A 12,872-nucleotide genomic window follows, 5' to 3' on the forward strand; every position below is an offset into this window, starting at 1 on the left:
CATTTAAGTGAAATGGAATATCAGTGCAATCTTCATCAAATATTATAAAGAATAAAGACCGTGGAGGAACAGTGCCTGGCCAATACTAAACAAATATTTACTCTTTCCTTTTACAAGGAAATGCTCAGGGCTAGACTCGGGATGAAGCAAAAATCATCTTGACAAGAGAAGAGTAGCTGATGGGGCTGGGAATAAAGCAGGGGCTTCATGGTTGGTGGTTAAATGAATAAATCAGGAGAACTCTCCTCTGACACAAGGGAAGGTAACCGGGAGATGGAAGAAGGGTCAGCAGGGAACTCTATTAACTGGGTTAGTTAACATCACAAAAAATTCAACAGATGTTTTCAAAGAAGAGAATATTTTTATTTACAGATCATTTATTTTAGATTTAAGAGAATTAAGAATCTTCAGTGGTGGTGGACAGGGTAGGGTAAGAGACTAAGGTAAGTCTATAAAGCTTTTCTTTCTCTTTGTAAAAAACTTCCAAGTAGAATCTGACTATAAAAAATATGAATGGGGGCCAGCCCCAGGGCCTACTGGTTAAGTTCGGTGTGCTCTGCTTTGGTGGCCCGGGTTGGTGGGTTCAGATCCTGGGCACTGATCTATACCACTCATTAAGCCATACTCTAATGGCATCCCACATACAAAGTGGAGGAACACTGGCAACACATGTTAGCTCAGGGTGACTCTTCCTCAGCAAAAAAAAAAAAAAAAAAAAAAAGAATGAAACTGAGAAAAATTAAAATTTAACTATCAGCATTTGGGTCTGCATGGTACTGGATTACAAAAAAAATAAAAATCTCGTATCTGAAATACTCTCTGCACATAGCAGTATCTCAGTCCCAAAGATCTCCAGAAGGCATGACGCCGACCAGGTGGAAACTTCACACATACACTGAATATAGTACTACGGATTAGCGTTTATCTGACATTACCACTGTTCAGCCGAGTCTACTCAGAAAATCACGTAGCACACGATAACCCAGACGTGTAAGGCGACTCCTATGACAAATCTTTTGAGCACCCCAAAAAGCAACGCCCAGCAATTACACAATCGAGGAAAACGCACCAGTGTGTCTCATCCTTGACGTCTAGCTATGCAATACCTAATCCTCACTTCTAAATACCAATATGCCACACAATTCCCTTTTCAGATTTGTTTTTAAGATATACTTCCCCCTTTCTCCCACAAACAAAGTGCTCTGTTTTAAAAGTAAATTCAACGTTAGTTTTCAGAATTTGTTTTTTGGTGAATTTCAAGATACATATTGAAATAACCTGAAAGTACGGGCTCTTCTGAAATCTAGGAATCGGAGGAAGCTCTTCTCAATATTCCATGGAATGCGATCATTCTTCCCATTTTACACATAAAAGCAAGGTTAGGAAGTAAACTGACTTTTCGTGTCAAATACAAAATTAAGACCAGAGGTCAATATTCCCAATTCCCAGAATGCAAGCGAGATCACCAGGTAAGTACTCTTTTATAATGTAATCATCAGCGTTTTGGTAACTTTCATAACCCAAGGTTATTTTACTAGCAAAGTAAATTAACATATTAAATCTAATCCTTCCCTTTCTATGTCCTTTAGGCCAGGGTCACACACACAGGATATAACTCGACTCTGGCTGGTTTGTTAGAAATGCACCCAACAGGAATCAAAGATCTTGTTCTTTTGCATTACTGATCATTTAATTCTTTCCTGGGGGTGAGGGGGTAGAGTGAATTTCCCAAAGAAAAATGCTCTTTTTTGGTCTCAAGATTTATCTTAGACAGGCGGAGTGGCAAACACTTGGGGTGCTGGGCACAGGCTTCTGTGCCCGGGGAGACGGCCTTCTCCTGACGGCTAATTCCCCACTACTGACAGCGACTTCCCGGCACGATCAAATATTTACCAAGGGCTTGCAGGGGACACTGAACTTGTAAGACCTCAAACCACGGACGTTGTTTTACAGCTTTCTTTCTATTGCCACAGCTGTATCACCACTTAGATCTAAAAGGCAGTATGGGCAGGTGAGGAAAGTAGGACACGAGTGTGGGTGTCCTGGGGTTACAAGAGCTGTCCCCAGGCCCGCTGGGTGATGCCCAGGGAGAGGGAGGGAAGGGCATCTCTGTATTCAAGTATTAGACGCCTGTTGGAGAGATCAGGCCACTGTGCAGGATCCAACAATCAGGCTAGATTCATGAAAAAAAGCAAAGGTTCCTCACATTTATGTTAAAGGGGCCGCTGGGTTCAGTGTCTACCTGAGATGAATCCTAACAAATGGCATTGGTTTAATTCACATTGATTTTCAAGAATTGGTAAGACAGAAAAAAAATATATAGGAGCTGGCCCAGTGGCGCAGTGGTTAGGTTTGTGTGTTCCACTTTGGCGGCCCAGGGTTTGCCGGTTCGCATCCTGGGCACAGACCTACTCACTGCTCATCAAGCCATGCTGAGGCGGTGTCCCACATAGAAGAGCTACAACTCTACAACTATGACACATAACTATGTACTGGGGCTTTGGGGAGATAAAAAAAGAAAAAGAGGAAGATTGGCAACAGATGTTAGCAGAGGGCCAATCTTCCTCAAAAAAAAAAATATGTGTGTGTGTAACACATATATTATGTTTATTGTATATTAATATACAATATATTAATATTAATATACAATAAACATATAATATCATATGTATTTTAAATATAATACACTGGCTTCTTAAACTTCCTAATCCTCTCAGTTTCTACCTCTCTCTTGCTAATTTAACAGGAGACATGCTAAGGACACTTGTAGTTTGCCATTCTGTAGACAAAGGGTCCTGCTGTCTGGAAATGCTCATTGTGAATCTGCAACAGACCCACAGCCACATGCACAAGCAAGCATTCACAGGACCCCACGCTGATCTGGGTATTTACTTTCTGGAGAGAGGGAGACGTGGTAAGAAGGCTGGCGTGAGGAAGGTCAGGGAACAGGAGTCCAAGAAGAAGTAGCGTGGAAGCAACGGCAGCCAGAGATCACGGAAAACGTGCGGACTGGGGAGGGGGCACTAGAAACTTTAATAAAGGCATCGCTTTGAATCTGCTGCTGTTGATAATCAGAATCTACACTTCCTCATCCCTGTCTCACAAACCCCACCAAATGGAGACGCATTCCTCGAGGACAAGGCCCCGTCTCACTTAACTAGGCATTCCCTAAACCTCTTGTCCACAAGAGGTGCTCAAAAACACGTAACTGATTAATGACTACACGGCCTCTAAGCGTCTGCATGAATATTTCATCTCCTTGGAGTGACACTTTGCCACTCTGCTGACTGGGATGCTTTCTTAGGACACACTAGTCCCGCCACTGGGCCACCAACTGATTCTAAGCTCTCGGTTTTACTGTGTTTCTTCCAGTGTCTCCCACACACGTAGCTGCCTGCAGAACAAGCTGCACCTGAGCCGTGCCTGTCCCAAGTCACAGCGGGAGGAAGTCGGGGTGCAGAACTGACAAATGGGCGAGGTTACGAGAAGTGTAGCTCCTACCCCATCAACGGGAGAGTGGATAAACACCCAAACGGGACGCCACTCAGCAGTAAAGGAATGGATGGAAGGACGACACTCACAACAACCTGGATGAACCTCAGAATCATTATGCAAGTGAAAGAAGCCAGACCAAAAAACCACACACTGCATGATTCCATTTCTATAGAGTTCTAGAAAATGCAAATTAATCTACAGTGACAGATAGCAGATCCGTGGCTAGCAGGGGATGGTGGAAGCAGGGAGAGGCGGAGGGAGAGATTACTGAAGGGGACAAGGGCACTTTGGGGATGATGAAGATCATCATTATATTGATTGTGGGGATGGTTTCTGGGGTGTAGATGTGTCAAAACTCACCAAATCGCACACTTCAAATATGTACAATTTATGTATTGACTTCAATAAAGTCGTTACCAGAAAAGAAAGAGAGAAAGAAAAGATTTACTGGTGTGCTGTAAACGTCAGCCGATTTCTAGGTGCTGGTTGCAGCAAATTCAAGCCTTTCAAGCAAATTCAGCCTTTCAAGAATCTCATCACCTCTGTTGTCTCCTAAACAGCTGGCATTCACTTCTGTTGTTGTTCATCTCACAATATTTTCTTCTGTCTGGCCTCCTGTATCAAAACTCATTGCTCTGGGATCTCCTCTCTTTCTGGAACACGTTCATTGAAAAAAAAACCCACCCCACCTTTCATGCATCTTCCTTTCTTGCCTGAAGCTGAGTAACAGAACTGTTTATTGCCTGCCCTTAGAGGACAGCGACTGGGCTAGACTGTGCCTAGTACAGGCGCCCCAGCCACGTGTGGCTATTGAAACTTAAATAAAAATTCATTTCCTCCACAGCATGAGCCACATCTGACGTGTCAATGGCCCCGTGTGGACAACACAAATAGAAATTTCCATCATCACAGAAAGTTGTGTTGAACAGACAGCTGCTCCAGACTCAAACTGTCAGGGACTAGGTGCCTCCAGAAACTCATAGGTGAGTTTGGAAGCAATTAACTGTTTTTCCAAGTTGTTTCTTTTCCTTTTGTGTGTTAAGGATAGAAACCACCAGCCACCCTGAAACTGACCAAGGGAGGCACTCAAGGGAGATGTAACCACCAGCCATCCTGAAACTGACCAAGCCGCAGCACAAGACCTACCCCATGACCTTTGCCTTATTTTAAAGGCAAAGATCTCTCCAGGAGGAGCTTAGGCCTTATTATGTGGAAGCATGTTCTCCAACTGAGCCTGTGCAAGCGAATACCCGCCTCTCCCTTTTGAATATTCATTCCCCAACCAAATAAAAGTTCCTGCCTGCCTTTGTTCAGGGACGCCATAACTTTGGAAGATTCCTCAAGGCCTCGTATTTGCTGCAAATACACTTTACTTTGTGAGACAACTTCCACTGGTATAGAGTCGTATTTAACTCACCAGGAGGCGAGCCCACTTGGTTCGGTATGAAAACCACAGAGTCCTTGACCTTCAGGAACTAAGGAGCCAGCTCAGCACGGTGTGCCCGGAAGCTGAGCAGAGCCGCGTTCCCTCCTCATCCGCACACACACAGATGACTAGCGTCTCCTCGGGGCGTGCGGTCAGGGAGAAAAGAACCAACCTTGGGGCTGACAAAACCAGAAGGGCACTGCCCCTTCGGTTATGCAGAAAGCGGCCGTGGGGACGCTGGGGTGCGAGGCACAGTATGGGGCCTGGCTCCGCGGGCAACCGCAGGGCGGGAAGTCTGGGGGGCTGGCTGCAGTGACAGGGACCATTCACTCTCTTCCTGCAGGTATTCACTCAAGAACTCAGCATCTGAATGTGCTCCGTGCAGTCGCTGCGGCAGACAACAGGGAGTCAGGCGTGCACGGGAATGGCGAGCAGTCTAGGCCACAGGCACAGCATGCAGACGGTCAGAGGAAGAGGAAGAGCAGGGAGGCAGGGAGCAGGGACCAGACGGAGGCGGGCCTGGGGGCTCAGTAGAACGAGGCTGGGCCCTGGAGGGGTTCAAGCAGAGGGGGCCCTTCTTGGGAGAGTCCCTTTCTCCGTCTACCCAAAGTAGTCCTATCCCTATCCTCTCTACATCCCATGCCCCCACTTGATCACCACCTCAATGTACGGCAGCGTCTCCCCCACACCTCCCTGTCTGCGTGCCTCCCCAGGACAGCAGGGACCTAATCCCCAAAGCCTGGAGCTATGCTTGGCACTTGGATCGTTCTGTTGAATGAGTAAATGGACGAGCGACAGAGGGAGATGGGATGTGACTTTGTAAACGTTCACTCTGGCTGGAGGAGGGTTGGGAGAGGGGAGAGTGGCTGGGGGGCCCAATGTGATAGTGGCTACTGAAACCAGCATGGTGGCAAAGGAGATAAAAAAGGCATATTAAAACAAAAATTGGGCCAAAAGAACGGCCGGGACTTAGTGAGCAACTGGACGTGGGAGGTGACGAGGGCGACCACAGGGACCTGACTTTTAACACAGAGCAAAGGAAACCAACACCTGGAAAATCACCTCGTCTCGGGCTGCTGGCCGGACTCCTGCTTGCATCTGTCTCAGGTGCCTTCTCCTGCGTTAACAGGCTGTCCTCCCACCCTCACAGTGAGTGGGACTTGAGAAAGGGGCCTGTCCTACACTTGTGTGCCCCTCCCCCACACCCATCTTGCGCACAGTAAGGATTTAAGAGACTCTGAGAAGCGCATCACCTCTGGGGGCTTCCTGCCAAGACTGCATGCCCTGAATCTGGTCATGTGCAAGCCAAACCGAGGGACATCCTACAAAAGAACTGGCCTGTGACGTCACAATCATCAAGGTCATGAAAAACGGAAAATGAGGAACCGATCCAGGACAGAAGAGACCACAGGGACATGCAGGGCCCCTAAGGTCTTAGCAGAGCAAGAGGGATGGATGGAGAGAGAGAGAAGAGTAAGGTAGAAAAATGTTCACCTTTGGGAATCTCGGTGCAGAGTATTATTTTTGCAACTTTTCTATAAATTATTACAAAAGAGAAAGTCTTAAAAAACTTAAAAATAAAAAACCAGAAATTAAATTTAATTTAGAAATCCTGGTTTTGGAAGAACGAACTTGTACCAGTCCTCAACCCTGCTATCTAACTGTCCCCACAGGGCCCAGAGGGTTCCTGCCATGGCAAGTCGGGGCAAAGCAACAGGGCTGTGGGCCGAGAGGCCCCCACACCAGAGCAGCACCTTCCCCACCCCTTCTCTCTGGCTGGGAAGTGCCTCTCTTTGCTCTCCTATACCTGTTTCCATTTTTTAGGGAGATTTTGTTGTACTCCTGGTGACTCTGGTACAGCCACAATGGACCAACATTCAGGGGGGACCAGGAAAGGCAGCTCTGGCCACCAAATCTTAATGGCTTCATCTAAAAAAAATAAACAGTTTTAAAAATTGCTCTTAGGGCCGGCCCCGTGGCTTAGCCGTTAAGTGCACGTGCTCCGCTGCTGGCGGCCCGGGTTCAGATCCTGGGCGCGCACCAACGCACCGCTTCTCTGGCCATGCTGAGGCCGCGTCCCACATACAGCAACTAGAAGGATGTGCAACTATGACATACAACTATCTACTGGGGCTTTGGGGGAAATAAATAAATAAATAATTAATTTTAAAAAAACCTGCTCTTAATATTGCAACATGGTAGAAGAAGAAATCGCATACCTTGTCCAAGCAGTGGTGAATTTACTATTTGTAATATGGGAAACAAAAACTTCTGATTCAACGCATTAACTCACGTATGAAAAAAAGCAAAATGATAATCTCTATAGAGTAAGATCATGGCTTTTTCCCCTCCAGCTTAATCCCATCCCAATGTTCTTCTATGAGATGGATTACTTTTAGACAACTAGAAAAACAGGGGTAAAACTTGCCTTCAGTTGGATGCTTTCCTTATATAGCACTAAAAGCTGAAGTCTCAGCAAATATCCACATACAGTTGTGCATTGCTTAACGATGGGGATATGTTCTGAGAAATGTGTCATTAGGCAATTTTGTCGTTGTGTGATCATAGAGTACACTTACACAAACCTAGATGGTACAGCCTACCACACACCTAGGCTCTATGGTGCTAATCTTATGGGACCACCATCGTGTATGCGGTCCGTCATTGACCGGAACATCATTATGTGGCACATGACTGTATGTGTATCTTCCACAGAACATCCACTTGAGTTGCTTGTAATGAGTTGAGGGGTGTTACTAGTAGTTTCTTTAGGGCTAAGAAGATTTTAAGGCAAATGATGGCTACTAAACTCACACCTTGTCTCTTAAACATAATTTGTCCTCCTGTGAGCTACGTGCCTGATCACTGCCAGGAAGAGGGCTCTCTGCTGCCTGGGGAAATGGAGCAAATGGGGCCTCTACTCAGCCCTCCCTTGGGATGACACTGGGCGAGACTACCCCGCACATTCAGAGACGGAGATGCCCCACGTTTGCCATCCAAAGCTTCCTGTGAATCCATTAAGGTACTCTCCCATGACTCGGCTAACTCCGCCTCGCCACAACTCTCCAGGCAAACAGCAGCCAATACCGGGACTTGGCACTTGAGATGAAAGCGACTTGCCACGTCTGGCAACCCACTCACCTGACAGAGGCGGCCACTGCGGGCAGAAGGGAAGACTGGTCATGGGGCACATGGCTCCCAAGGGCAGGGCTGGCGCTCAAGCCTGCGTTTGCAGCCTCTAGGGCTCGGCCCCTCTCCCTGGACCCCACATCTCTAGCGACCATCACTCCCATCCACTGAGCCACCCTGGGACCAGAACATACTCGCAATTCCTTGCTATGGTTATCACGAGCAAGGGGTAATTTGCTCTGCTCAAGGCTTTTTTAAAAAAGCTGCAGATTCTGTCTGCTCAGAAGGCCGCAGGCAGCTCAGGTTACCCAGCTCTGACTAAGCCTTCTTGAGTAGAGTGGCCGGGGACACAGGAGCTACTCTGCAACATGAACATGCCTGCAGCGGGTGACGTTCCAGCTTTTGTGTCACCAGACACACATCTGTGATCCCAATTCCCTGCCTAGAGAAAGGAGCCGATCCTCAGTGCATAGTAGTCTTTTCCACAAAATGGAAAATGAATGTCTGCTGGATTTAACAAATGAGCTAGAATGCCAAAATGGTAACAGTACTGGCCCTTTCCTTTAGTTGTAATATCACCTGAGGTCTTTCCAAGGGCGTCCTATTAGCATCTAATCACAGCCTAGATACTGGCTAGCCAAGCATTTGTTTGCTTTGTGGCTCTCTGCTCAGGAAACTCTGTGCAGCTTCTCTTAATAGCTGGGGCAATGGTGGGTCTCAGCCTTGAAGGCAGTCTCTTCTAGACAACACACGCACCCCCACCTCTTAGTCCACGGGAGCGGAAATGGAGGCCAGAAGCACACTCGCTTGTGGCTGCACTTGAACTGCGCAGAGCAGAGGCCTAATCCATGCACAGCTAATTTTTAAGGTAGAAAGTCGTGACTCTTAGCCTTAAGGTTGTCCATCTCGGTTTTCTCCTTTTAATTCTGTCTCATCCACTATGTTGACCACACAGGTACAGGATGAAAGAAAACAAACCTACTTGCAATCTCAGTTAGGCATCAAACAGCCACTGAGAGTGGTCAAAGAAGTGGAGGGTGCTGCCCAGCACTAGGGAGGGAACCATAGCCCCATGGCCGGGTGAGGGGAGCCCCAGAACTCCAGTCTGGGAGTGCAGCTCTCTGACCTCCCAGAGCAGCATGGCACGGAGAGAAGAGCCCTGGTGAGGAGTCAGGGTGGACTGGGTCCTGGCCTGGCTCTCCTACGGCGCGAGACCGTGGTCCAGCCACCCCCCACTTCTCAGAGCCAGTTCCCTCCCCAGTAAATGCCTAGGGCCACTCTGAACTCTAAAATCCTACAAGCTCTTCCATCCCCTTAAGTTGAGAGCTTTAAATCAGTTTTGGTGGAGCCTGGCACCCCAATCAATAGACAACAGCCTCTTGACAGATACACAAAACCCAAAAGCAAAATAAACCACCTTAAGTAGGAACGATACAAGGCACTGTTAATTTTTATAAAGATGCTTTAAACCAAACTAGGGCATAAATCACTCTGGTTTAAGAAAAAGCTCAAATATTGGAACAATTTTCTATTTCTATCTAAAGTCAAGAATGTGTTACGCCGAATTAATTGAAAAGGAATTTAGCTCATTTAATAAGAAACTTCCTATTCATAAATCAAAGAGCATCACCTAACGCCTGGAATGACAGAACGTCAGGGCTTAGAGATCATCTAGGGCAACTGACTGATTTGGCTGATGGAAAATCAAAATACAGAGCAGGCAGGCGACACAGACAAGGTCACAGAGGCAAAGCAGGGATGAGAACCCACATTCCCCGAATCCGTTTGGGTCTGGCACCGCAGTCAGGGCTAAATATTAGATGGTGAATGAATGAAGTTAAGTGGTATTCCCTGCACGGTGCTTCTAACTGGTTCACAAGTAAGTGATTTCCAGGTTATGGAGATATCTAGAACACAATCAAATATTTCAAAATTCTACTTTTAACTCCTGAGAAGCCAGAGTAGAACTTCTCAGCCTTTTCCACATAAACTAACAACCTTCCCAACCGAGGGAACCACAAGGCAGAGAAATGATCTCCGGAAACCGGGAGTCTTTCACCTAGTGCCAGAGGAGCAGCCTAACTGCGGCTTTTGTTATGTGTTTACATCAATTCCCAAATTCGCCTATGTCACACACCTTCAAAACAGGGATTAGGGACAAGGAAAAGGCCTTCTGACAACAGACCTCTTCCGGCCGCAGAACCATAAGATCAGAAATCTCTCTTCTGAGAGGAGAATTTAGAATTGCAGCAACCAGAGGTAGTAATTGGGGCCTAGGAAAATGGTTTGCGAAAAACACACACAAAAGCATAAAACCTGGCATCTGGAATGAGAGGCGAGTATGGAGGGGAAACGGAGGCCTGGCCCGAGGCTAAGGGCTGTTTAGGCTGCAAGCTCCCCCGCTGAGGCCAGGGGGTCCTGGGTTCCAGCCTGGGCTGGAGCAGCAGGCCAGGAGGAAGGGGGTGCCAGGGCTCATCCCTTGTGCCGGGCTAGGGGCTCCGGGGCAATGGGGGCCGTGCTGCGATGGGCGGGGGGTATGAAGACCAGGCAGGAGTCCCCGGCGAGGGCTAAGGCGGGGCGGGGGTTCCCGGGCGAGGGCGGAGGGCGGGGTCCCCGAGCCGGGGGGGTGGGATATGAGGACCAGGCGGGGCTGAGGTCCCCGGACCAGGGCTGAGGGCGGAGTCCCAGGGAAGGGCCGGGGGGTGTATGAGGACCAGGCGGGGCTGAGGTCCCCGGGCGGGTTCCCGGCGCGGAGCCGCGCGGCCGGCCCACGCACCTCCTCGGCCTGCTTGCGCAGCGCCTTCTCCCGCTCGTACTGGGTGAGCAGCTGTTCGTTGTCCTCGCGCAGCAGCTCCAGCTCCACCTCGTGCTCCTGGTTCTCGCTGAGCACCGAGTCCAGGTTCTCGAGCACGTTGACCACGAGCGGCATGAGCTCCTTGACCACCTCCTCGTCGTAGCAGTGGATGAGGCGCTCGAACTCGCGGTAGATGGAGCCCGCCAGGCCCGACACCCGCTCGGACATCACCGAACCCGAGCAGTAGTCGTCCTGGTATACCACCACACCGCCGCCCTCGTCCATCTGGATCTCCATCATCGCGGCCACCGCCGCCGCCAGCGCGGCCCGCTCTCCGCCGGCGCGCCCGCCCGCCCCGGCTGCCCGTAGTCTGCAGGCCGCGGCCCGTCACCGCCGCCGCAGCCGCTGTCGCTGTCGCTGTCGCCCGAGGGCTCAGCCGCCGCCGCCGCCGCCGCCGCTGCTGAGGCTGCGCCCGTCACTCAGCGGCCGGAAGTCCCGCCTGCCAGGCAGAGGGGGCGGTGCCCGTCCCGCTGGAGCTCCGCGACCCCGCACCGCTAGGGGTCGCAGGGGCCGTGACGTAAGAAGAAGCCTGTCTCCTGGCCGGAAGCTCGGCCGAGCGGGGCAGGCGGCGCTTCCGGTCAGGCGTTAGAGCTGTTTCCTGCTGCGGCTGTCGTCTTTAGCAAGTTCCTTCTGGCTCCCACGACACTGTCCCGGACTTTGAAAGACGTAGCTTATGTCCCGCAGTATATATAAACGATTGTGTACGGCTTAGAGACTTAAACGAGCATCCGGTGCCCACTCTCCCTGCAAAGAAATGGACGTTATCCTTGTGCGCACCTCCCTTCCCCCAGGGTGACCATGATGAGCTGGCTAACTGTTCTGCTTCACCTTTATAGTTGTACTACACAGTAGTGCATAGTCCTACTCAGTAAGTTTTCAGAGCTTCCTTTCAAATAGTGCCTCTCTACCGTCCGATTGTCCCTCCTGGGATTCCAGTTAAATGCAAGTTGCCATCTCATCCTAAAATCCAGTAACGAGCTTTTAGTCCGTCTATGTCCTGCATTTTGTATAACTTCTTCAGATTTCCCGGTTTTACTTCAGCTATGTGTTATCTGTTTAACTCATCCATTGAGTTTTTAATTTCAGTGGTTAAATTTCTATTTGTCCTATTTGATTTTCCTATGTTCTACCAGTTTTGATAGGCTCTTATTTCTTCCACTTTCAGCTACTGATTTTAAATCTCTTTAGTAAGCTTTTTTTTTTTGACATCTAATTACAATTATCTGCAGGCTTTGCAGGTCTGATTCTGCAGTCTGTTCTTTTGGTTGACTCTTGCTCAGGCTGCTCCTCCCCTCCCTTCTGAGCTGGTATTCCTTGGAACTTTATCTATGGAAATACTTTGAGGCCTGAATTTAAAATGAGTCGCTCCAGAAGATTTGCATTTTCTTTCACTGGCATCTGAGGACACCATGAACCCAGGACTTAGACTTTCAGCTTGGGGGCCACACAGGTAGTGTGAATTCTGATTTACAAAACCCATTAGTAAACACTTAATGCTGATAGAAATGCTCTTACTCCTTTCACCTACTGAAATGCTTCAAGTTCAGTTCATCCTCTCATCCTAACCTGACTGTACCAAATCAGTTAACTATTGTACACATCTCTCCCTTGCAACCTAATTTGCTGTATGGATGCTCACCCACCCTAATAAGAGACAAACTGAGGTTTCAGTCTCAGATTCAGAGTGCCTGAGTTTTGATCCTAGCTAAGTGATTTAATCATCCTAAATTTCCATTTCCAAACCTGTAAAACTGAGCCTAAAAATATTACCAACCTACCAGGACTGTTATAAAGATTAAGTAAACTAATCCATGAAAGAGGCTTAGCACCATCCAGCAAATGAGCATGCAATATGTTATGTAGAATTGTTAGTTTTATATTCTCAAAATGATAAGCCAGGACAAACAGATGAAATGTTTAATTTTTGCTGGTGAACAAGTTATAGAGAAAGCCTGTGAGTGTTTTGGG

The 12,872-nt window shown here is 48.4% G+C and overlaps 1 protein-coding gene across 5 annotated transcripts in view; it reads right to left on the minus strand.

Annotated features, from left to right (window-relative positions):
• The window catches only part of MAPK8IP3 (mitogen-activated protein kinase 8 interacting protein 3), a 53,818-nt gene extending 42,583 nt beyond the window's left edge, over positions 1-11,235 (minus strand). For all 5 annotated transcript variants that reach the window (XM_058570365.1, XM_058570371.1, XM_058570364.1 and 2 more), the window contains exon 1: positions 10,827-11,235. In XM_058570365.1, the coding sequence (XP_058426348.1) occupies positions 10,827-11,144 (318 nt within the window). In that variant the 5' untranslated portion in view covers positions 11,145-11,235. The remainder of the gene's footprint in view (positions 1-10,826) is intronic.
• Positions 11,236-12,872: the final 1,637 nt, after the last annotated feature.

Source organism: Diceros bicornis, chromosome 26 (assembly GCF_020826845.1).
Source record: "Diceros bicornis minor isolate mBicDic1 chromosome 26, mDicBic1.mat.cur, whole genome shotgun sequence".
Classification (NCBI taxonomy): domain Eukaryota; kingdom Metazoa; phylum Chordata; class Mammalia; order Perissodactyla; family Rhinocerotidae; genus Diceros; species Diceros bicornis.